At 46.8% G+C, this 23358-nt stretch overlaps 1 protein-coding gene across 3 annotated transcripts in view; it reads left to right on the top strand.

Moving 5' to 3' along the window:
* The window catches only part of IL1R2 (interleukin 1 receptor type 2), a 38307-nt gene that overhangs the window by 14279 nt on the left and 670 nt on the right, over positions 1-23358 (top strand). For 2 of the 3 annotated variants that reach the window (XM_086327831.1, XM_086327832.1), the window contains exons 2-8: positions 4865-4992; positions 5940-6198; positions 8174-8354; positions 11807-11978; positions 14913-14975; positions 18644-18779; positions 20321-20463. In XM_086327831.1, coding sequence (XP_086183957.1) covers positions 4926-4992; positions 5940-6198; positions 8174-8354; positions 11807-11978; positions 14913-14975; positions 18644-18779; positions 20321-20463 — 1021 coding nt within the window. In that variant the 5' untranslated portion in view covers positions 4865-4925. Of the gene's footprint in view, positions 1-4864; positions 4993-5939; positions 6199-8173; positions 8355-11806; positions 11979-14912; positions 14976-18643; positions 18780-20320; positions 20464-22472; positions 22553-23358 lie in introns of all 3 variants that reach the window. The other variant, XM_086327833.1, reaches the window with a different exon arrangement.

Below are 23358 nucleotides of genomic sequence, written 5' to 3'. Positions count from 1 at the left end.
CCGCCTCCTTCCCGCCCCTTCCCCTCCCTGGCACCCCTGGCTTAGGTTGAACCATCAACAGTTTCCACCTTACTTCATTCTTTTTCTTTTTTTCAATTTTTCCCACATTTTTGGTCGTTTTCAGAGTCTGGCCCTGCTTTGCCTCCTATTCCTCTCTACTTTACACTGAGTTCAGCAAAACAGGTCATTTGACAGAAGAAAAAACTAAAGCTAGAATTGTAACTCAAATACTGGAACAAAATGCCTTTACAATTTCTTTCTTCCAGTAAGAAGGTCATCTCAGATTCAAGCAGAAATGTCAAACTGCCTGTAATTTAAAGACACATTTAAAGAAAGTAGGACAGGAAAACGGCATTTTACTGCAAAGTGAATTCTTCTTCCTCGGGGCTGCCAAAAACTGATGTTTCCCACACTGCGGCAGCTCCGGCTCCAGCCTGCTTCTGAGGTTTAGATGATTGAAAATGATCACGGCTATGTGTTTGTGGTTTAATTGTCTGAAGCCACTTCCTGAAGAGGTCACAGGGAAGCTGCTGTTTTGCCAAAGTCCACAGAGAGGACTGGAGACAGCTGCCTTTGGCTGGGGGCCCAGGCGGGTCTGGGGGTTCAGGCCAGGGAATGGGGAGCCTCGGGGGTGCTGGGTGCCCAGGAGGGGATCCGTGGCCCAGAGGTGGCTGGGGGTCCAGGCGGGGGGTCGGGAGCCCAGGTGACATGGGGGTTGGCACGAGGTGGGGCTATGGGGGCCCTAGTGGTGGCTTGGGGAGCCACGGTGGGGCTGGGGGTCCAGGCAGGGCCTAGGTCCATGTGGGGGTTGGGGGACCCAGGTGGGACTGGGGGGTCTAGGTAGGGGGTCAGGGGCCCAGGTGGGGCTCAGGGTCCAGGTGGGGATCGGGGACCCAGGTGGGACTGGAGGGTCCAGCTGGGGTCAGGGATGGATGGGCAGAGGCTGGTCTGGGAGGAGAGCAACAGTGTAGAATTTTGTTCCCCTGGAACAGGGTGTCCTTGTTGGGTCAGCCCTACTCCTCACCCCCACCAGATGTGGTTTTGAGAGGAGGGTTGACGAGAAAGTGATGGTGCGAGATTTCTTGGATCCCCTCCCAGCTCCAAGGCTTCAGCAGGCAGCCACCCCAGAGTGGACGCAGCCTAACTCCTGGAGTCAGAGTGACTTTAAAAGTGGTTGCAAACCTTCTCCCCATCAGAGGAGGCTAAGCCTGAGCCTTGGGGGTGCTTTCATCCCAGGAGAGTTGATGACTTTTTACGGTCAACAGGCAGAAATGTTTTAAGAGTCAGGTCTCAGAAAGAAGAGCAGAGAGAATGTTATGTGTGACAGATCCCTGAGGGGCTCCTTCCCTGAGCTCCTTGAAATTAGGGGTTCAGGATAAGGGTGACAGGAAGCCTGAACAAAGACGGCAGTCGGGGTAGGGGTGGGGGCAGCTCCACGAAGGCGCTGAGGACCAGGCTCCTTCCGCACATGGTCTGCACATGGCCCCATCCAGCCACCGTATCCACACTGAGCTGGCAGAAGGCAGACTTTGGAGCTGAGACTTTTAAGTTTTTCGGATACTTTTAAGTTGACATCTGGGAGGATAATACGTTTCCACTTACATTTCATTGGCCCAAATTTTGTCATGTGGCCACTGCTAGTTGCAAGAGAGGCTGGGAAATGTAGTCTTTGTGTGGGATGGGAGGTGTTCAGTTAAGAGTCGGGGGGTTTCTGTTATTGGGGAAGCAGACCCTGGAGAAGGAAGTTAGCATCTGTCGTAGAAACTTTGTTTCTGAAAACTAAGGGCTTTGGAATCACCAGTCCTGGGTTTAAACATCAACCCCATGTACTAGCTGTGGCCAAGCTACTTCACCTCTTCAATCTCTTCTACTCTATCATCCACGGATTTGGAACGATACTCACATCACGGGCAAAACGAAAGAATCAACACTCAGTATTTAGCACAGCAGCCGTCACTGGTCCCCTGGTCTCTGTGTCAGTATCTTTGACTTCATTCATTTATTCAGGTGTGTGGTATTGATTGTTGTTGTTCAGTCACTAAGCTGTATCTGACTCTTTGCAACCCCATGGACTGCAGCACACCAGGATCCCCTGTCCTTCACCATCTCCCGGAGTTTGCTCAAACTCATGTCCATCGAATCAATGATGCCATCCAACCATCTCATCCTGTCACCCCCTTCTCCTCATGCCCTCAATCTTTCCCACCATCAGGGTCTTTTCTAATGAGTCGGCTCTTCACATCAGGTGGCCAAACTATTGGAGCTTCGGTTTCAGCATCAATTCTTCCAGTGAATATTCAGGGTTGCTTTCCTTTAGGATTGACTTGTTTGATCTCCTTGCTGTCCAAGGGATTCTCAAGAGTCTTTTCTAGCTCCACAGTTCAAAAGCATCAATTCTTCAGCCTTCTTTATGGTCCAGCTCTCACATCCGTACATGACTACTGGTATTGATTGTACGTGTGTTTAATTCCTATTTCTTTCAGTCCTCACTAGAGATCTCATGAGTCTGGCTAGGACCAGGACAACTAGGATGTGATTAGCTGCGTGTGTTAGTCACTCAGTTGTGTCTGACTCTTTGCGACCCCTTCGACTGTAGCCTGCCAGGCTCCTCTCTCCACAGGATTTCCCAGGCAAGAATACTGGAGTGGGTTGCCATTTCCTTCTCCAGGGGACCTTCCTGACCTGGGGATCGAACCTGGGTCTCCCACATTGTGGGCAGATTCCTTACCATCTGAGCCACCAGGGAAGTCCCTGTCCAAAGAGGATAAAGCAACATGGTCAATGCTGGGGTGACCTTTATGCTAAGTAAATGGCCTGGTGAACCTTGGGTGGGGTTGGAGGCAAAGTTACAGGAATAGAAGCAGGATGAGCTGATGGTGAGACAGCCCAGGGTGGACACCCAGCTAAGGGGAAAGTCTCAGGTCCTCCATGTCACCACTTGTCACCGGCAGGAGAGCTCGGGACACAGCTCTGAGCCCCCATCTTCTGGTGGTTGCCCAGTGATGAGGTGGGGGAGGTTTCTAGAGTTCAAGGGTCACTTCCTCTGTCTGCCAACACTGCCCTGGCAAGCTGAGAGCCATCTGGGTTTACTATGAGCCATTCTGAATGATATCTGTGCCAGGAATGGGTAACAAGCCAAACTCCTTCAAGAATATGAAGGTGGATGCTGGCAAGGGTGTTTCTGTCTGGATTCATTCATCACTCCCAGCTCCCTAGCTGACTTTCAGGTGTGCGCATTCCCTGGTACTTTCTGGGAGTGGGCACCACGTAGTCCATGAAAACTGAATAAGATGGAGCCTGTGTCCTCATGGCTTCCCAGGTGGCTCAGTGGTAGAGAGTCTGCCTGCCAATGCAGGAGATGTGGGTTTGCTCTTCCCCTGGGTTGGGAAGATCCCCTGGGGGAAGGCATGGCTACACACTCCAGTTTTCTTGCCTGGAGAATACCATGGACAGAGGAGCCTGACAGGCTACAACCCATAGGGTCGCAAAGAGTGGGACACTGAGCCGCTGACACAATTGTCCTCAAATCCATCCCCACCCCTGGGGTCCAGAGGTGTGGTCCAAGGCCTGATGGCGCCCACTTCATTCCCTCCTGGGGAAACTCCTCCCTCTACAGGTGGGGGTATTTACCTGCCCCACGGATGGCAGGTTTGGCCACGTGTCTTGCTTTGGCCAATGGAATGTGGGTCAACAAGAGTGAGCTAGTTCTGAGCAAGCAAGGCCTCGCGTGCTTTTGCCCACGTTGTTATGTGTTGCCATCACATGAGAACATCACCTCCCAGAAAGTCACTGGTCCAAGGACAGCGAGACATCCATGGAGCTGACTTGGGTCCCACCTGAAGCTCGGAGCTGAGCCTAACCCAGCGTAATCTAGGTCGGCCAACCTCCATCTCACCCACAGACCTGTGAGCGAGAACGAAAGACTGGTGTTCTATGGCACTGGTTTGGGGCTGGCTTGTTAGCAGTATGGTTGTGGCAGTGGCTAGCGATACAAGAGGCACCTGTGATAGAGTGTGAGATGGACCAGGGGAGATGTGGATGGTCCAGGGGGCAGGTGCGGGGGCCCCACGGGGGAGGCGCGGGGGGCCTGGGGGGAAGTACAGGGGGCATCTGATACTCCAGCTTTGGGGAGGTTGATGGGGAGGAACGCTTCGTGAACTGGTGTAAAATATTCAGGTTTTGGCCCTCATTTTGCTTTTTCCTCTGGGATGCTCTAGACCACAGATTATATAGAATTCCTCAGGTTATGTCAGTATTGTGTGTAAAATAAGAGTTAATCCATAAGGACTGTGGCAAAAGTTCTCTGACAAGTTAAATATGAGGGCCTTTTGACTTTGTGATTCATTCACTCATCCCTCACTCAACAGACAGGAGTTAGGAAATGGCTCTGAACAAAATGAATTAGAATCCTGAGCACCTGAAGCTTACATGATGGTGAGAAAAGACAAGGTTGATGATAAATGTCAAGAGAGCAATAGAGCTGGAAAGGAAAGATGGAGTGTTGGGGCAGAAGGGGGTGCAATTATGCGGGAAGGTCGGGGAAGACCTTGTGAAGAGTGGTGTTTGAGCCAAAACATTAGCAGTGGCCTTAGGTGGGGAACGAACCTCTTGGGCCGAGGAGCCGGGAGTGCTAAGGCACATTTCAGGAGACTTAGGGTACAAAACTCCTATTTCAAGTGAAAATTGCCAGAGAGGAAGAACAGATTAAAAATTTTTGAGTTTTCTTGTTAAAAAAAAAATCTAGGCTACACGATTTCTGTTGTCAGGTAAAAGCTCCAGAGACCAGCCCGGGACCACCCTTACGGGTCCGCTCTTCTGGTGTGGTGGCTCCTGGTGATACCGCTCTCTCTGTCTCCTCTGCTAGGCTCTGGTGTGCTGGACTGGCAGCCTCCCCTTCCTGTGTCCTCCAGAAGTTTCTGGGAGCCATGTTCCTCTTGTCCGTATTGATAATGGGTGTGTCCACCTTCGCCGTGCAGTCTGAGGAGCACTTGGGTAAGTAGTGACTCTCAGCTGGAAGGGCTTGCCTGCAGCTTCTCTGGGGATGGTGTTGTTTAGTCACTAAGCTGACTCTTGGTGACCCCATAGACTGTAACCCGCCGGGCTCCTCCGTCCATGGGGTTCTCCAGGCAAGAACACTGGAGTGGGTTGCCATTTTCTTCTCCAGGGGATCTTCTTGACCCAGGGATCAAACCCACGTCTCCTGCATTGGCAGGCGTATTCTTTACCGCTGAGCCACCTGGGGATAGGAGTTGCTTTTATCTAGGGAGATTTTGTTGTTATCGAGAAGCAAGGTGTGGCCATCCATGCCTTGGTAGGAGACACAGTCTTCTCTTGCCGGTCTCGTCTGGTGGATGAGTTTCCTGTGGGCGTCAGTCACTCCTGCCAAAGGAACAAACCAAAGAGACTGTGCTTTTGCCCTTGATAAAAGGTGGCTTTGGATTTTTACCGTCCAATGTGTTGGAACTAAGCTAAACTCAATCAGGATCGACTTTGAATGGCCAGCTGTCATCAAATAAAAAATAAGGCCAAACTTGAGACTTCCCTGGTGGCCCAGTAAGGTTAAGAGCTTGCCTTCCAATGCAAGGTCTGTGAGTTTGGTCCCTGGTCAGGGAGCTAAGATCTCACATGCCCCACAGCCAAAAATCCAAAACATAAAACCGAGACAGTATTGTAACAAATTCAGTAAAGACTTTAAAACTGGTCCACATTAAAAAAAAAAAATTCTTAAAAAAGACCAAAATTTTTTTTTTTATCTTGTGAATCTAATTTAACTCTTCCCACCAGATGTAGATGGACCTTGTTAGCAGCCCTAATGTCATTATCTGGGAGCTTGGAGAGCATTGTGAGCTTTCAGATTTGTTGGTGGGGCCCCACATCGTCAGGGCACGTAGTGCGCCTGGAGAGACCCAAAACCTGACTGTGGATTCTCTGTCCTCCAGTGGCCGCAGGAAGCTGCCGATTTCATGGCAGGCACCCCAAAACAAGGTTCAAGGTAGAAGGGGAGCCTTTGGTCTTGACGTGCCCCCAAGTTCTCCACTGGGAGTCTACCAGCGCCCATGTCAACGTGACTTGGCGTAGAAATGACTCCGCCGTGGCGGTCCCAGGGGAAGAAGAGTCGCGCGTGTGGGTCCGAGACGGAGCTCTCTGGATCGTGCCAGCCTCCCAGGCAGACTCGGGCACCTACATCTGCACTGTCAGGTCAGCCCCTTGGGGACAAGAGGGGAGGGGGCTCCTCCACAACGGGTGCTTGCATGGCATTGCCATAACAACCTGGACTTCCGCATCCGGCCCATAGAGGGGAACCTACTTTCCGTCTGCCTCACTGTTCCTGAAATGCCTCCTAGCCGGGAGCCTATCCCCAGACGTCCCCACGGTGCCCGTTCTCCCCTTCACTGAAGTCTTTGTCTAAGTGTCAGCTCTAGGAAGAGGATGTCCCTGGCTACTTTGTCTAGAGCGGGATTCCTGTCACTCTCTCTCCTTTGTCTCCATCTGACACACACGTACTGGTTTGATGTATTTAAGGACTTGTCCACCCCGTTAGAACATACGCTCCGGAGTGCAGGGGCGTGGTTTATTTCGTTCACTGCTGAATCCACAAGGACTTAAGGAATACATGCAGAACCCTGAGTCGGATTGGAGACGGGGGAGAGACTTTAGGAAGCAATTAATCCAAATGCTTATGGGGCGGGGAGAGCCAGGCTCATAAAGTTCTCCCAGGTGGTGGGTGTGGAGCTGAGGCTGGAACCCGCAGTTCCTGACATGGAACTTAGTTCCCCCTTTATTGTCCTGTTGCCTTTTTTCCTCTTTAATTGTGGCGACACAAGGATAATATAACATTTACCATTTTAACCTTTAAAAAAAATTTTTTTTAATATCAGCTGAATTTATTTTTATTTGTTTCTAAATTTTAACTGGAGTGTAGTTGCTTTAGGGCTTCTCCAATAGCTCGGTGGGTAAAGAGTCTGCCTGCAGTACAGGAGACACAGGAGACGTGGGTTCGATTCCTGGGTCGGGAAGATCCCCTGGAGGAGGAAATGGCAACCCACTCCAGTATTCTTGACTGAAAAACCCCACGGACAGAGGGGCCTGGCAGACTGTAGTTCAAACGGTCGCAAAGAGCTGGACATGACAGAGTCACTAAGCACACGCAGCTGCTTTGCGGTGTTGCATCGGTCTCTGCTGCACAGCAGGGGCAGCAGCTGTGCCTATGCATGCATCCACTCCCTTCTGGGCTTCTTCCCATTCAGGTCACCACGGAGCACTGAGTATGCTTCCTGTGCTATGCACTGTGTTCCCATCAATTGTCTACTTTACACATAGCATCAATAGCGTATATGTGTCAACTGCAGTCTTCCAAGTCTCTGTTTCCATTAATACCACCATTTTGCCTCTGCCTTTTCCCCAGTTCTAAGGTCTTGATAGAATGATGATATTGAGATTATTGTTAGACCAACCAAAAACCCAAACAGACTTACCAAGCTCATTTCCCCCATGCAGTATTGAAAAAAATACTTCACAGATATTATCCAAAGATGGTAACAGTTTCCTGATATTTGATTTCAGTTGATACATGATTTCCAAGAGAAGTAAAGGGGATATTCTTTCTGTGGAAACAGTGGCTCTTCGGAAACAGCCTCTCCATCTGGATAAGGTTTCCTGGGCTAGGGATTTGGAGCATGCTGGAGCTGTGCTGAAGCACCCCCCAGAACCTGGGAGGGTATAGACCCCTTTGAAGAGGACTTGGAGTTTCTTGTACGTGTGCTAAGCCACTTCAGTCGTGTCTAACTCTTGGCAACCCATGGATTGTAGCCCACTGGGCTCCTCTGTCCCTGGGATTCTCCAGGCAAGAATACTGGAGTGGGTTGCCATTTCCTTCTCCACTAAGACACTGGAATTTCTTCTTAGTGGCCTCGATGGCCTTGAAAGCAGTCTTGTGAAGGGTCCTTTGAGAAACAAGCAGAATACATCACCATTCCTATATGACAGTTATGACACGGTACTTCTTTTGCCCCCCAAAGATTTGAAAGGACTAGAGACAGAAATACTACAATACTAATGAGAAAAATACAGAATGAAGTATTCACTGAGATTGGGGAAGTTATTCTTCATTTCATTTAGTTTTACTTTCATTCTGCCTTGCCATTTAGTACTCTTTTCTCCTCTTTTCAATCAGAAATGCCTCTTACTGTGACAAAATGTCCGTTGAGCTCAGGGTTTTCGAGAAGACAGATGCCTCCGTGCCTCTCATCTTCTATCCACAAATTATACCCTTGTCAGCCTCTGGGCTACTAGTTTGTCCTGATCTGAGCGAATTCATCGGTAACAGAACTGACGTGGAGATTCAGTGGTACAAGGTACGTCTCTAAAAGTTGCCATTTAATGAATACATGTTTGAAGAGCCATAGAAAAGACATAAAACACCCATTCTGAAGGCAATATGTTCACTCCTCTATTTCTATTTTGTTAAAAAGGACCATGATTAGTATATTCTATGCATCTTTATAAGCTTGAGTAAGCATCCTCAGATAGTTATTTGAAAAGACAGAGTGTGAAATGAATGCAGAATAAATAAAAGCTGAAGAAAGTAGCTTTTTACTCTATGCTGTGTCTATAGAAATTTAGAAAGAACTGTTTAACAACTTTATATACATGTTAGTAGAGTTTTTGTAAAAGCACATGAAAGTCAGCCTTTGGGTTAAAGGAGTAAATATTGATGTAAACATGATTTCCTATCTTGTTTGATAAATACCATTGTCAGCTCCCTTGGGTAGACCAGGGGTGGGCAAAAGACAGCCGTGGGCCAGTGAGCTGCCGCTCCTTTGTTTGTTTTTTAACTTTTTATTTTGTATTGGAGTATATTTAATTAATGATGTTGTGATGGTTTCAGGTGGACAGCAAAGGGGCTCAGCCACACATACACATGAACCCATTCTCCCCCAGACTCCCCTCCCCTCCAGGCCGCCACATCACATTGAGCAGAGTTCCCTTGTGCTGTACAGTAGGTCCTTGTTATTATCCATTTTAAATATTAGCTGCTACTCATTTTTGGATGTTAACTATCCAGTTAAGGATAGTTTTCACATTTTTAAATGGTTTAAAAAATTAAAAGAAGACTATTATTTCATGACCTGTGAAAATGATATAAAACTCAAATCTCAGTGTCTGTAAGTAATGTTTTACTGAGACGTGCTTATTTGTTTCTGTGTTTTTATGGGGCAGCGACAACTGAGTTGAATAGTTGGACAGAAGATATGTGGCCTAAAATATTTACTTGCTGATTCTTTACAGAAAAAGTTTGCTGACCCCTGATATAGACTGTGAGTTGATACTGAAAAGTACAGTTACTTGTTTAAAAATGGATAGAAATGAACACTTCAGTAAAAAAAATAGGTTGACCAATTGACAAGCATTCTAACTGCAAAATAGCCAGAGTATGTCAAGTTAATATTGAAAACTTTTAAGTGATTTTCAGAGAAAATATTGAGTTGGCCAAAAAGTCTGTTCAGTTTTTTGTATAGGGTGGCATGGCAAAGCCTGAACGACCTTTTTAATGAACCCAGTAAGTAGCCAGCTCTTATGAATTAGTCCACCCAATAGAGGAACTCTTGGTTTCATAAGAGTATAAAAAGGTCAAGTGAGAGATTTTACCATAGAGGAAAGAGCACCGATTCTGGGGGTGACCAGTCTGGATTGGAAACCCTGCATCTTCAGTGACCTGTTGTCTAGCCTTGGTCAGCTTTTTTCCTTCTTTAACCTGTTTTCTCCGCAAGAGGGCAGTTCATCCCTCCCACCACCTGGGACTGTTTCGAGTTGACATGGAGCAAGTGTGTGAAACACCCTGGGAAGTGCTTGGTGTGTAAATGTGGGTGGACAGGGGCATCCTGGTAGCTCTTAATGATGTCGGTTCCCGTCCTAAGAGTGCTGACCGTCGCTGAGCATGACTGTGTCCAAGTCTGTTCTCAGGTCCCCGACATGAGCCCAGTGCAGTAGGGGCTGTTAACATCTCCGTTTTATGGATTAGGAGAGGGAGACACACAAATGCGAGTACTGTGCCCAAGGTCACTCAGCTGGCAGAGGGTGAAGTCTGACCTCTGATCGTGGAGGCCAGAACACACACATCCCTGGCACACAGGGAACCCTGGAGACTTGTAGACCCTGGAAGAACCATGTGGCTCTGCCCTGTTTTAACTTTTTAAACTTAATCAACACACTAGAGACTGTTCACATTTCAAGTACACTAATCAGAAACCCACACTCTGTGTGTGTGTGAGTCGCTCAGTCGTGTCCAACTCTTTGGGACCCCATGGACTGTAGCCCGCCAGGCTCCTCTGCCCGTGGAATTCTCCAGACAAGAATACTGGAGTGGGCTGCCAGTTCCTGCTCCAGGGAATCTTCCTGACCCAGGGATCAAAACCGGTCTCCCACATTGCAGGCAGATTCTTTACCATCTGAGCCCTGTTTGGGTTTGTTCATATTTGATAACATGTGTCGGGAATGATGAAGTCTGTTTTTAATTAAGTATATTGTTCAATTAGACTTAATGAGTCATGTGGCTGACAAACTCCTCCAGTTATGCCCATGTTCTCATTCAGAATAAGTCTGTGAACTGACTCAGGCTTCTATCTGACGATTGCAATCGTCATGGTTTTGAAAGAGATGTTCCTGAGAACATTTTGTGCTTGTGAAGTATTTCCCCTGCTCTGCTCTGCAGTACCTTTGTCCAAAGTGCGGCTTCATGTCTCACACTCAGTTTTCTCTTACAAAATTTTCTCCATCTCTCCTGACTCTTTAACTAGAAATGATTCTTAATGTGATTACTGCAACATCAACTCTTGGGGGCATTCACCGTGACTACATCACAGCACTCCTTTCTGGATGTTTCCCAGGGCCTATAGGCAGCAGTTAGGCCATAAATATATCTATATTTTAATGGCCTACTTTTTCAAAGAAGATAGTTTCTTTTTTTCCCATTGTGCTGAAGCAAACGTGCTTTAAACCTTGTGGTTAAACAGACCCAGCCATTTATTACAAACTTTTTATTTTGTATTGGGGTATAGCCAGTTCACAAAAATCTTGTGATAGTTTCATGTGGGCAGCAAAGGGACTCAGCCATATATAACATGTATCCACTCTCCCCTAAACGCCTCTCCCATCCAGGCTGCCACATGACATTGAGCAGTTCCTTGTGTTAAATAGTAGGTCCTTGTTGGTTATCCATTTAAAATATATCTGTGTGCACATGTCCATCCCAAACTCCCTAACTATCCTTCCCCCCATCCTTCCCCCCAGCAACTATAAGTTTGTTTTCTAGGTCTGTGAGTCTATTTCTTTTTTGTAAATAAGTTCATTTGTATCATTTCTTTTTAGAATCCCCATATAAGCAATGCCATATGATATTTCTCCTCTTTCTGACTTACTTCACTCAGTATGACAATCTCTAGCCCCATCCATGTTGCTGCAAATGGCATTATTTCATTCTTTTCAATCCAGCCATTTTATTTTATATGCTAACAAACTCCCTCTCCTCAAAATACAGATAAAACCACGCCTCAAAGGACAATATTTGCGAAGTAAATACCAGGGTGATTCTTGGGTTGCAAATTCAATAGTGATGCACAATACCAATGCTGTTCATAGCTTTTGAGATATCAGTTAGAATATAGTTTAACTTATTAAAAAAACTTATAATTTTGCATTGGGATATAGCCGATGAACAATATTGTGATAGCTTTAGGTAGACAATGAAGAGATTCAGCCATACATATACAAGGATACAGTGTAACTTTGAAAACCATTTTCCCTTAAGGATTCTGTCCCTTTGGATCAAGACAACCAGAAGTTTCTCAATGTGAGGGGAACTCGCTTACTCGTAAACAATGTGTCCATGGAGGACGCAGGCTACTATACCTGTGCCATGACGTATGCCCACAAAGGCAGGCAATACAACATCACCAGGAATATCAAACTCCGAGTTAAGAGTGAGTACTTGCCGTCAAGAAACCTCTGTACCCTGGTTCAGCAACAAGCATGGAAGGAAAAAATTAGGGCTCACGTAGAACTCTTTTTTACCCCCAGGTTGTTATTTCTTGATTGATTTTTTTAAAGAAATATTTTTAATTGAGGGAAAATTGCTTTGATTTCAATTGGTTTGATTTCACGTAGAATTCTTTGAGTGTCTTTGGTATGAGAGGAAAACAGATATGGCAAATCTCTTGGCACCAGGCTTATAAGACACTTGGAAGGATAGAAAGCTGGGTGATGTTATGAACAGTGAATCCCTGGGTAGGTGACAGGGTTCTAAGTCTGAAGTTAAAATATACACCAATAGAGGGAGCCAAACAGGAGTTCACTTGGAAGGTCCCTCTGCAAGGTCGGTTTGGAAGGCTTGCACCTCAAGGGCCAGTCATCAGAACCCAGTTGCCACAACTTTGTGTCTAATTCTAGGATGTGCATGCGTGATCACTTGGTGGGTCGTGTCCGACTCTTCGTGACCCCATGAACTGTAGCCCACCAGGCTCCTCTGTCCATGGGATTTCCCAAGCAAGAATACTGGAGTGGGTTGCCATTTCCTTCTCCTAATTCTAGGATACTAGGATTTTTTGGAGTTTTTAATGAGAAGTCTATACACTGGTATAGCTGGTGAAAAAATCTCTCTTTTTTGATCTTCCCCAAGCATGTCTAGCCTGAAGGCTCAGACGGTAAACAATCTTCCTGCAGTGCAGGAGACCCAGGTTCAATCCCTGGGTTGTGGAAATCCCCTGGATTTGGAAACGACAAGCCACTCCAGTATTCTTGCCTGGAGAATTCCATGGACAGAGGAGCCTGGTGGGCTACAGCCCAGGGTATCACAAAGAGTCGGGCACGACTGAGAAAACTAAGCGACTAACACACAAGAGTGTCTTGTGGCTCTTGAAACCAGGGTTTGAAATAGCAAGGGTGCGCATTGGTTTACATGAGTTCTACCTGAAAATGATGTGTGAACAGCACCAAGTAGCAAGTCAAGTTTGTTCACTGTTTCTTCCACGCCTCCTACGTGCTGGGCATCAAGCTTGGTGCAGAGGCACACGAGCGGTGAAGTCCTGGCCCCTGCTCTGGACAGTGTGATGCTTCTCTTAATTTTATACGCTGAATAACTACACAGTCGGGGTCTTTTCAGGGCTTCCCAGGTGGCACTAGTGGTAAAGAATCCGCCTGCCAATGCAGGAGATATACGTGATGAGGGTTCGATCCCTGGGTCGGGAAGATCCCTTGGAGGAGGGATGGGCAACTCACTACAGTGTTCTTGCCTGGAGAATCCCATGGACAGAGGAGCCTGGCGGTCTACAGTCCATGGGGTTGCAAAGAGGTGGGCATGACTGAGCAAGTGAGCAGACACACACACACACACACACACACACGGACATTTCAGAGAGCTTTGAAACTATGTTCAGGCATATAATTAGTCTACAAAGGGAAAAGATTTTCTTCTCCCAGAGAATACAGAGATCCAGTCTTATTACAGGGGAAATCGAGTCTTCCATGAATGGAAATCTCTGTGTCTGGTGAGGATTCAATCGCATCAGCCCCTTGCTCCCCCGCAGAGGGGATCCCCTAGAATCCCGCCCCCCTCCACCGTTATCCTGTTCATGTGATACAGCACAGGAACACGAGGGGGCGCCAACCTACCTATTATCCTGTGTCCCGACCACACTATGTCTCAGCCGTTTTCTAGGGTGGTCCTCCGCCAGCTGCGGCATCACTTGGGTACTCATTAGACACGCAGGCTCTCAGGCCTCCTCCCAGACGTACTGAATAAGAAACAATGAGCAACCCATGTTTAATAAGCTCCCAGGTGATCCTGACATGCCCTGGAGTTTCGACCCACGGATGTATCTCGTCCTTGGGGCATCTTTCTCCCCTATCTGCCTCCCTGAAGCAGCCCTGTGATCTTGGAGGGAGGCGCAGGCTCCTGGTCGTGATCTCGGTCACAATGGAGAAGCCGGCTGCTCTCTGGGCTCGCCGGGGATGCTGCCTAAAGCTTATCCCACTAGGGTTTCAGATGCTCTTTAGTGGAAGACGCGAGGATAGAGCCGTGGTGGACATGGGCAGCCCTTCATCCACCCTTCGCTGTCCTTTCTGCCCCAGTTTAGATGCCCAGTTTCTTCAAGCTGCAGGGAGAACTGCCTCTTGGGGAGCTGGGCTCTGATTCCTCCACAAAGAGTCGATTTCCTCAATTACAAGCAGGTGGCCAAGCTGGGCTACCCCGTTTCTCTCTCAGTGTGGGGTTAACAGGCTTCCCAGGTGGCCATTCCCAGCGGCACCCACCTGCCAATGCAGGAGTCTCAGGTCGGATCCCAGGGTCAGGAAGAGCCCCTGGAGGAGGGCATGTATTCTTGCCTGGAAAATTCCATGGACAGAGGAACCTGGTGGGCTACAGTCTATAGAGTCGCACAAAGCCACACACACACGTGGGGTTAGCATCACGAACAGGTGGTTCTGGATGTCCTGTGCCTTTTTTATTTTTCAGAAGTGACTCCAGGACTCTAGTGGCAGGTGTGGAGGGGGCTACTTTAGGGTGAGGAGCCTTTGAAGTAACACCCGTCCCGTGGACATCGAGAACATTCCTGTTAAGGGTTCGTTCAGGAAGCTGGGGAGTGGAATGGTTAATTGTTATCGCAGAGCATAGAACATCTGCGAGAGGAATGTGTGTAACTGCGGCTTCTTCCAGTAATCTCTCTTCTGGGAAAAGCGTTGGCCACAGAGCCTCAATTTTGTGGCTAGCCGGTTTCCTTTGCCAGACAAAAGCCGAGACTCACAATGTCTGGCTCTGCTGCAAAAGAGAATTTAGCTAATTAGCTAAACAATAGACCCTGACCCTCAGCTCGTAATGAAGTGCTTCCTCATTGAATCTCCTTTCCTCCTGTCTTTCTCAGAAAGAGACGAGGAGACTATTCCTGTGATCATCTCTCCCCACCAGACCATCTCAGCCTCACTGGGTAAGGACCATGTGACCCATGGGGGTGCCTGCAATCTCAAACCTGGGGCCCCGGGACCCCCGTGTCACCCACTGTGCCTGCCCTAGGGGATGCATGTCTCGGTGGAGACCCTCCCTGCAAGAAATAACAATGTTGTTACCCCAGCGCGAATTAACAAGTGTGAGCGAACATTTCTCTTTGTCAAATGTTCATAGAAATGGCATTGTTGAGAAGCAGGCATATTTAACTTCTTGAAAACTCTACCAACAAAAACACTCAATGTAAAAAATCAGAACATTTATTGGCCATTGTTAACTACATGAAAGAAATAATTGATGGCATGATGTCCCAGGCAGCAACTGAGGTGTATTTAAAACATTAATAATTCACTTCACCAACATGTGGCTAATGCTAGCATTACACCCAAGGCTCAGACTGCCCTGCTGGCTCCCTGGAGACAGTTTCTTGTCGCTTCCTATCAGGTCAGTGGGTCAAGGGAGGTAATGCTTGTCAGAGGTTTTCGTTTTTCACCCTTTCACTGTTCCGGCCAGCACACACTTTCTTTTTTTTTTTTTAATTTAATTTTATTTTTAAACTTTACAATATTGTATTAGTTTTGCCAAATATCGAAATGAATCCACCACAGGTATACCCGCGTTCCCCATCCTGAACCCTCCTCCCTCCTCCCTCCCCATACCCTCCCTCTGGGTCGTCCCAGTGCACCAGCCCCAAGCATCCAGTATCGTGCATCGAACCTGGACTGGCGACTCGTTTCATACATGATATTATACATGTTTCACTGCTATTCTCCCAAATCTCCCCACCCTCTCCCTCTCCCACAGAGTCCATAAGACTGATCTATACATCGGTGTCTCTTTTGCTGTCTCGTACACAGGGTTATTGTTACCATCTTTCTAAATTCCATATATATGCGTTGGAATACTGTATTGGTGTTTTTCTTTCTGGCTTACTTCACTTTGTATAATAGGTTCCAGTTTCATCCATCTCATTAGAACAGATTCAAATGTATTGTTTTTAATGGCTGAGTAATACTCCATTGTGTATAAGTACCACAGCTTTCTTATCCATTCATCTGCTGATGGGCATCTAGGTTGCTTCCATATCCTGGCTATTATAAACAGCAGCACACACTTTCTTATCAAACACTGTGAAGTCTAATAAGATGTCTTTCAATGCCAACATCAACCCTGTGGGATGGTCTTATTTCTCCCATTTTCCAGAAGAAAAGATGCCTGGGGTGAGGGTGGTGGGGGTCATTGGCTCAGCGTCTGTCAAAAAGTCTCAGTTGAGTCTGGCTGGGGTTCAGACTCAGGCCTGTGTGTCTGTGAGGCCTGCACCTTTTGTGTGTGTTTGTTTTTATATAATCGTTTTTTAGGTCTTATGCTCATTTATTAAACCCTGGCTGCAGAGTTCTGTCTGTCTATCCATCTATCAATCACATGTCTATTGATCCATCAATCATTTATCTATCCATCCATCCATCCATTCATCTATCTACCTACCTACCTATCTCTTCTGTTTGGTCTTAGGCTTATATTTTAAGGGCTTTCCTGGTGGCTCAGATGGTAAAGAATCTGCCTGCAATGCAGGAGACCTGGGTTTGATCCCTGGATTGGGAAGATGCCCTGGAGAAGGGAATGACTACCCACTCCAGTATTCTTGAGGCTTCCCTGGTGGTTCAAACAGTATTCTTCAGTGTTCTTGCCTGGAGAAGCCCAGGCATGGAAGAGCCTGGTGGGCTACAGTCTGTGGGGTTGCAGAGTCGGACACAACTGAGCAATTAGCATTTATATTTTAAACTTTAATTGGTGACCATGGAGCCTAGGGGGGCTCTTGCAGATGCTGGGGTTGTGGCCTGACACCGGAGTTGCAGCTCTGGAAGCCTCAGCTATCTTGGGTCTCAGAAGAGCTTTCTGGAAGCCTGGGGATGTGGGGACCCAGGTCAGTGCTGACCCTGGCTCCTCCATGTTCCCCAGCCCACAAAACTTTACCTCCCACCCCGTTGCTTTGCACGCATGGATGTGCCTGGCAGAGTCACTTGTGGCCAGATTGAATGGGCTGCTGCTGCCTGAGAAATCTTTTAAGGTCAGAGGGGTGTGCAGGAAGAACAAAAGCAGGCTTTCTGAGCCTGAAGTGGGGCCAGGGGGGCTAAAGGCCATGCCCCAGGGAGGCCCATCACTCGAGGACGATACGCATGGGAAGGATTTCTTCTTTTGTTCCCCACTTTGGTGACTAAAAAAAAAAACTTAGAGTGATTGAGGCAAGGGACTCAGGACCATCACATCACACAACTGTAGAAGGCACCCTTCGTGTAAAACGCAGTGGCTTTTTCTTTTGAAAGAAGTTTTGATTTTGTATTGGGGTATAGTCAATTAACAATGTTGTGATGGTTTCAGGTGAACAGCAAAGGGACTCAGCCACACACATACATGTGTCCATTCTCCCCCAAACTCCCCTCCCCCCAAGGCTGCCACATGACATTGAGCAGAGTTCCCTGTGCTGTGCAGTAGGTCCTTGTTTGATCCATTTTAAATATCGCAGTGTGTACTTGTTCATCCCAAACTCCTTAACTGTCCCTTCCCCCGCTTCTTCCCTGCAGGCAACCGTAAGTTCAGTCTCTAAGTCTGTGAGCCTGTTTGTGTTTTGTAAGTTCATTTGTATAATTTCTTTTTACACTCCACATATAAGGGATGTCATGTAATATTCCTCCTTCTCTGTCTGACTCACTTCACTCTGCATGACAATCTCCACGTCTGTCCATGTTGCTGCAAATGGCGTTATTTTGTTCTTTTCTATGGCTTAGTGATAGTCCATTGTATATATGTGCCACATCTTTGGGCTTCCCTGGTGGCTCGGATGGTAAAGAATCTGCCTGCAGTGCAGATTCAATCCCTGGGTCAGGAAGATTAACCTGGAGAAGGGAATGGAAACCCACTCTAGGATTCTTGCCTAGAGAGTCCCATGAACAGAGGAGCCTGGCGAACTACAGTCCGTAGGGTCGCAAAGAGTCAGACACGACTGAGCGACTCACACACACACAATATTCCCTTGTATGTATATACCACATCTTCTTTATCCATTCCTCTGTGGACAGTTAGGTTGCTTCCATGTCCTGGCTGTTGTAAATGGTGCTGCAGTGAACACTGAGGTGCGTGCATCCTCTTGGACCATGCATGTAGAACACAGTGACCTTTGAAGGGGTTAATCCCAGATGAGCACGACCTGGGTGGAGAGCGCCCTGGGCAAACAGGAGAGCCGGGACCAGCAGTGGGCAAAGAGAATGCACACACACACCCGGATTTTTGGAGGCAGCGAGAATGAACTGTGGAGGAAGGTGGCCTGGGACTTCAGAATGCTCTGTAGGAGCCCAGTGGCCTTGGGAAGCTGTTTGCTTCTGGCTTTCCATCTGCCACGAGGAAGGAGCTGGAGATGCTTAGTAAATACTGACGCTCAAGGTGAAAGCTTAAGGGAACTAACATTCCTTCTAAGAAAAAATAATAGTGTGTTGAGGGTGTCTGAGAAGAAGTGAAAGGCCCACTGCTCATCCACATATAAGGGATGTCATATAATATTTCTCCTTCTCTGTCTGACTTATTCACTCCGCATGACACGTGACCCCTGTCCGCCAGCTGGGTTCTGACGTCTGATGCACTGTCTTGCTGTCACAGGGTCCAGGCTGACAATCCCATGTAAGGTGTTTCTGGGAGCCGGCATACACACAACCACTCTGCTGTGGTGGACGGCCAACAACACCTTCATAGAGGATGCCTACCACGGGGGCCGCGTGACCGAGGGCGAGCGCCAGTAAGTGATGGGGCGGATCTTCCTTGTCCCCTGGGCGCAGCTGTTTGTGACCCTCCGCAGACGTCACTTCCTTGTACAGACGGTGTCCTAGCCAACCCATCCTATATGACGTACACACACACACCACAGGACAAACCTATATATATATTTTTATTCTAATCTGTTGGATTTTTAGCATGTTTGACATTGAGCTTTGCTAAGAATCACCAACTGCTCTTGAGAATCAAGGCTTGTAATGCTATGAGTTGAGTAGCAGCCTAATACTTGGTTGGTGTTGCCTCTTCTAGTTGTTTAATTAAATGTTTTTCTCTCGAGTGTTGCAGTTTTCAAACAAATACTTTGAGCTAACATGTGTCCATTCCTGACTTTGCAACCTAGGAGTCCAACATTTTCATAGCCCTTAAAGAGACCCTGAGATGTAGCAGCTGGATCTGAGCCCCGCCTATTTCTCAGGAAACCGTGAGCTACCACAGTCTCTAAGGAAGGATGCTATGAAAGAGAGAACTCTGTTCTCATAAGCCTTCTCTGGAAAACGTTTTCTCCCTCTGAACGCAGAACAGTCACGCCTTGTAAATGGGAACCATTTTTTTGTGTGAGGAAGGCAGACCCTTCCATATTCCAAATTACAAAGGATTTTAATTTATTTTTAAATTTTATTTATTTTTTATAAAGGATTTTTAAATTGTAGTGTCAGTACTCTGAATTTGCCTGAATTTTTGCCTGCCAAATTCTTGTCTTTTTGGAAAGATCTATCCAACATGACCTTTCTAGATGCAGTTTAGTGGATAGAAATTAGGTGTGGTTAGCACGACCTTTTGCTTGTGGATCCTCATTGCAAGAAGTTTGGGCAGGACTCACATGCCACATGCCAGCTTGCTCATACTATCCATTTACTTACAGGAGCCTATTTTTTCCCCCATAGATGAAAAAAGAAAATAGTCCTAGTGGACCCACAGCCATGATATTTTTATTTGTACTAATAAATAATGTGAGGCATCTTTGGATTCCTGTAACATTACAAATGGCAGTGATGTTGACTAGAGCCCTCCCCCACGTCTGCTGCCCTTGGTTCTGAACTTGAACTTCCAGAGAGCTGGCAGTGAATGGTGATGAGAACAGACACAGAGGAGGATGGGATTCCTGGAAACTCCCTCCCTCCCTTCAATATGCAAATGATTGGCTGGTCATGCAGTCCAATTTCCCCAGACTAGACATTTCTGTTCCCACCAATGGTTCATTGTTCATCAAGAGCCTTAAAAAGTGAGCCCCCTCACCTGTTTATCCAAAGAAGCTGGCTTCTGTAAGTTCGCATTGTCACAAGCATCCTATCACAGCTACCAGCATCTTGAGAGTTACTCTTATCTTCAGGAATAGGCTTAGAAAATCTCCCAAGTAAATAACAACTGTAATGGCAAGTCGCCCTAACTTGGTAAATCGTGCCATCAGTTTAAGTCCAGCGGAGCTCTGAGGATGTGTAGGTGTCTGCATTGAGAAGACAAGCCGGCCTTTGACAGCGGATGTTGAACTGTTTTCTCACTCAGGGCATACTCAGAAAACAATGAGAACTACATTGAAGTGCCACTGATTTTTGATCCTGTCAGAAGAGAGGATTTGCACACGGATTTTAAATGTGTTGTCCGTAATACGATGAGTTCCCAGACGCTTCGTACCACGGTCAAAGAAGGTATGGATTTCGGGGGCGGGTCATGAAAGGGAAAGACAGGTGTTGGGTGCTCTGTGGATGTGAAACAAAGGTCCTGGTTCATCAGGTGGTTACTTAGGTGAATCTGTGAGTTTTCTGTTAGTGGAGCTCAGAAAACACATCTCTCCGTATTTGTGAATGTTTTTGGTAGGGTGGAGGCTGGCTTTGGGAGATTATACTCAAAGGAAAATTTAAAGAGGAAGCTGATTTTTTGGAAAAAAGACAAAATGGTTCTGTGATAGGTTAAAAAACAAAACCAAACCCTGTGTTTCCTGTGGTTCTGCCGGATCAGCAGGGCCAGTGTGCTTCCCTGACCCCTCGAGGCGGGTAGGAGGTTTTTCATCCTGAGGTTGAGAAACTTCATCCTCCCAGGACTGGGGATTGGGAGGTACCCAGAGCTCAAGTGGGTTTAGGGTTAAAGCCATCAGTCACCAGGAAATAGGGCTTCTCTGGTTGCTTAGTGGTAAAGAATCTGCCTGTGATGCAGGAGAAAGGGGTTTGATCCCTGGGTTGGGCAGATCCCCTGGAGAAGGGAATGGCAACCCACTCCACTATTCTTGCCTGGAAAATCCCATGGACAGAGGAGCCTGGCGGGCTATAGTCCATGGGGTCACAAGGAGTTGGACAAAACTGAGTGACTAAACAACAACATTAGGAAATAAAGTGCAAGACTGTAGCTAGATCAACTCACTGCTCATGGAAGAACATTGAAACAAGGAGGAAAGAAAAACCTGATTTATCCTTTTGACGTGGCTCAGCTGGTAAAGAATCCTCCTGGAATGTGGGAGACCTGGGTTTGATCCCTGGGTTGGGAAGATCCCCTGGAGAAGGGAAAGGCTATCCACTCCAGTATTCTGGCCTGGAGAATTCCATGGACTGTTATAGTCCATGGGGTTGCAAAGAGTCGGACACAACTGAGCAACTTTCAAAATTAAAAAAAATCACTTTGAAAGATTGATTTCTTCTCAGTATTTGAGTGCTGAGCAGAAAAGGGAGGTATAAGTGATGTAGTCTGTCAGCTGCTCGAAGGACAAGAAGGGAAGAGACAAAGTGATTCCCACTGGGGACCTTACCCTGACTTCATCACAATCAGTAAACACAAGCCCCCCTACATTTGGGTGTTTGCAGAGGAGGCAGCTGCGGACAAGTTTTTTTTAAGTTCAGAGTTACTTCTGGAGGGCACCCAGAAAGAACAATACCTATGATCCAGGCCCCCACCAGGCTGCACCCACTTCCTACAGTGACCATGGAGGAGCTGGGGGTGGGTGGGGGGAGGATGTGAAAAACCACCAGATACTGGCCCCAGAAAGCTGAGATGTATAGGAAAGGATGGTTTTAGTTAGCCCAGACTCTTGCATCTTCCCATACAGAGAAAAGCACTGAATTCCTTAACTTGAAACATCAGGAAAGCTTTTAATGGACAGTTGAGGATCTGGATAAGCCTTAGGGCAGGAATGACCACACAGTGTAACTTCTCTGCAACCATTCTCTGTACACACCAGCATGCCCTGCTTGAGCCACTGGTTGACAATGCAGAATCCTGGGTTCACCCCCAGACCTACCCAGTGAAATTCTTTCGGGGGGAGGCCAAAGCCTGACTGACCACAGAGCTCACAGCTGAAAGCTTCCACCAGGGCTCAGAGGTGCCTCCCAATAGTGGCTCCAGAAACGAAAGCTTCACTCGGTTTGTGGAATTTTAAGATGCAAGAATCATCTGGAGAAATTGCCTGAGAATGTGTTTTTTCCCGAAAATCGGCAGAGTAGGATAAATAGTATCTCAGAAATGTAGAATTCTGGCCTCCTCATCCATGTGTGATCAATAATCAGAGCCTCTTTTGTGAATCTAACAAGTAATATACTTATTAACCTTTTCATCAATTTTTATTGGAGCATAGTTGCTTTACCATGTATTAATTTCTGCTGTACAGCAAAGTGAATCAGCTATATGTTTACATTTATCTCCTCCTTTTTTGGATTTTCTTCCCTTTTAGGTCACCACGGAGCACTGAGTAGAGTTTCCTGTGCTATACAGTAGATTCTCATTAATCATGTTTTATACAGTGTCAATCGTGTATGTATGTCAATCCCAACTTCCCAGTTCATCCCCCACCTCTACTGTTCCCTCTTGGTATCCATACATTTGTTCTCTACATCTGAACTACACCTTCTCTAATTCCATCTTTACTCTTTTTTGTGCTTTTATATTTATTTTATTGAGATATTATTCACATACCACAAGTCACCATTTTAAAGTGTTAAAATATACTTGTTAACTTTCTAAAATTTAATTTTTATTATATTTTGGAGTATAGGTGGTTTATGGTGTTGTATTATTTTCAGGTGTACAGCTCAGTGATTCAGTTATACATACACACGTATCTATTCTTTTCTGGATTCTTTTCCCGTATGGGTTATTGCAGAGTATTGGGTAGAGTTCCCTGTGCCATACAGCACGTCCTTGTTAGTAATCTATTCTATATAGTGTGTATATGCCAATTCCAACCTCCCAATTTATCCCTCTCCTGCAGCACTTGTTAACTTTTAATCAACACTTGCTTCCTATATTTTCATAACACAGAGCTGCAAAGGAACAGAATTAAAAACAGCTGGATCCAGGCAATAATCTTGACACCTAAAGCTCCTTTATCCCAGATTTTTCTTTTCCTTTGTTACTTTACTGACTCTTCCTGACACCCAGGCTCCCTGGAAAAGGACATATTATACCCTGGTCACATCACAGTTAGCCAGCAAAGACCTCGATAGACCCCTTACTGCATACAGTCCAGCAGGTGGAACAAAATTAGACCTTGACACATGCCCCACCCCCGCCGAAATCCACACTGCTTCTCTCTGCTGGATATTTGTTCTACCTGACTT

The sequence above is a fragment of the Bos grunniens genome, chromosome 11 (genome assembly GCF_055505025.1).
Source record: "Bos grunniens cultivar Pamir isolate PY7600 chromosome 11, Bosgru_T2T1.0, whole genome shotgun sequence".
NCBI classification, from domain to species: Eukaryota; Metazoa; Chordata; class Mammalia; order Artiodactyla; family Bovidae; genus Bos; species Bos grunniens.
This window is presented reverse-complemented; position numbering and strand designations above follow the sequence as displayed.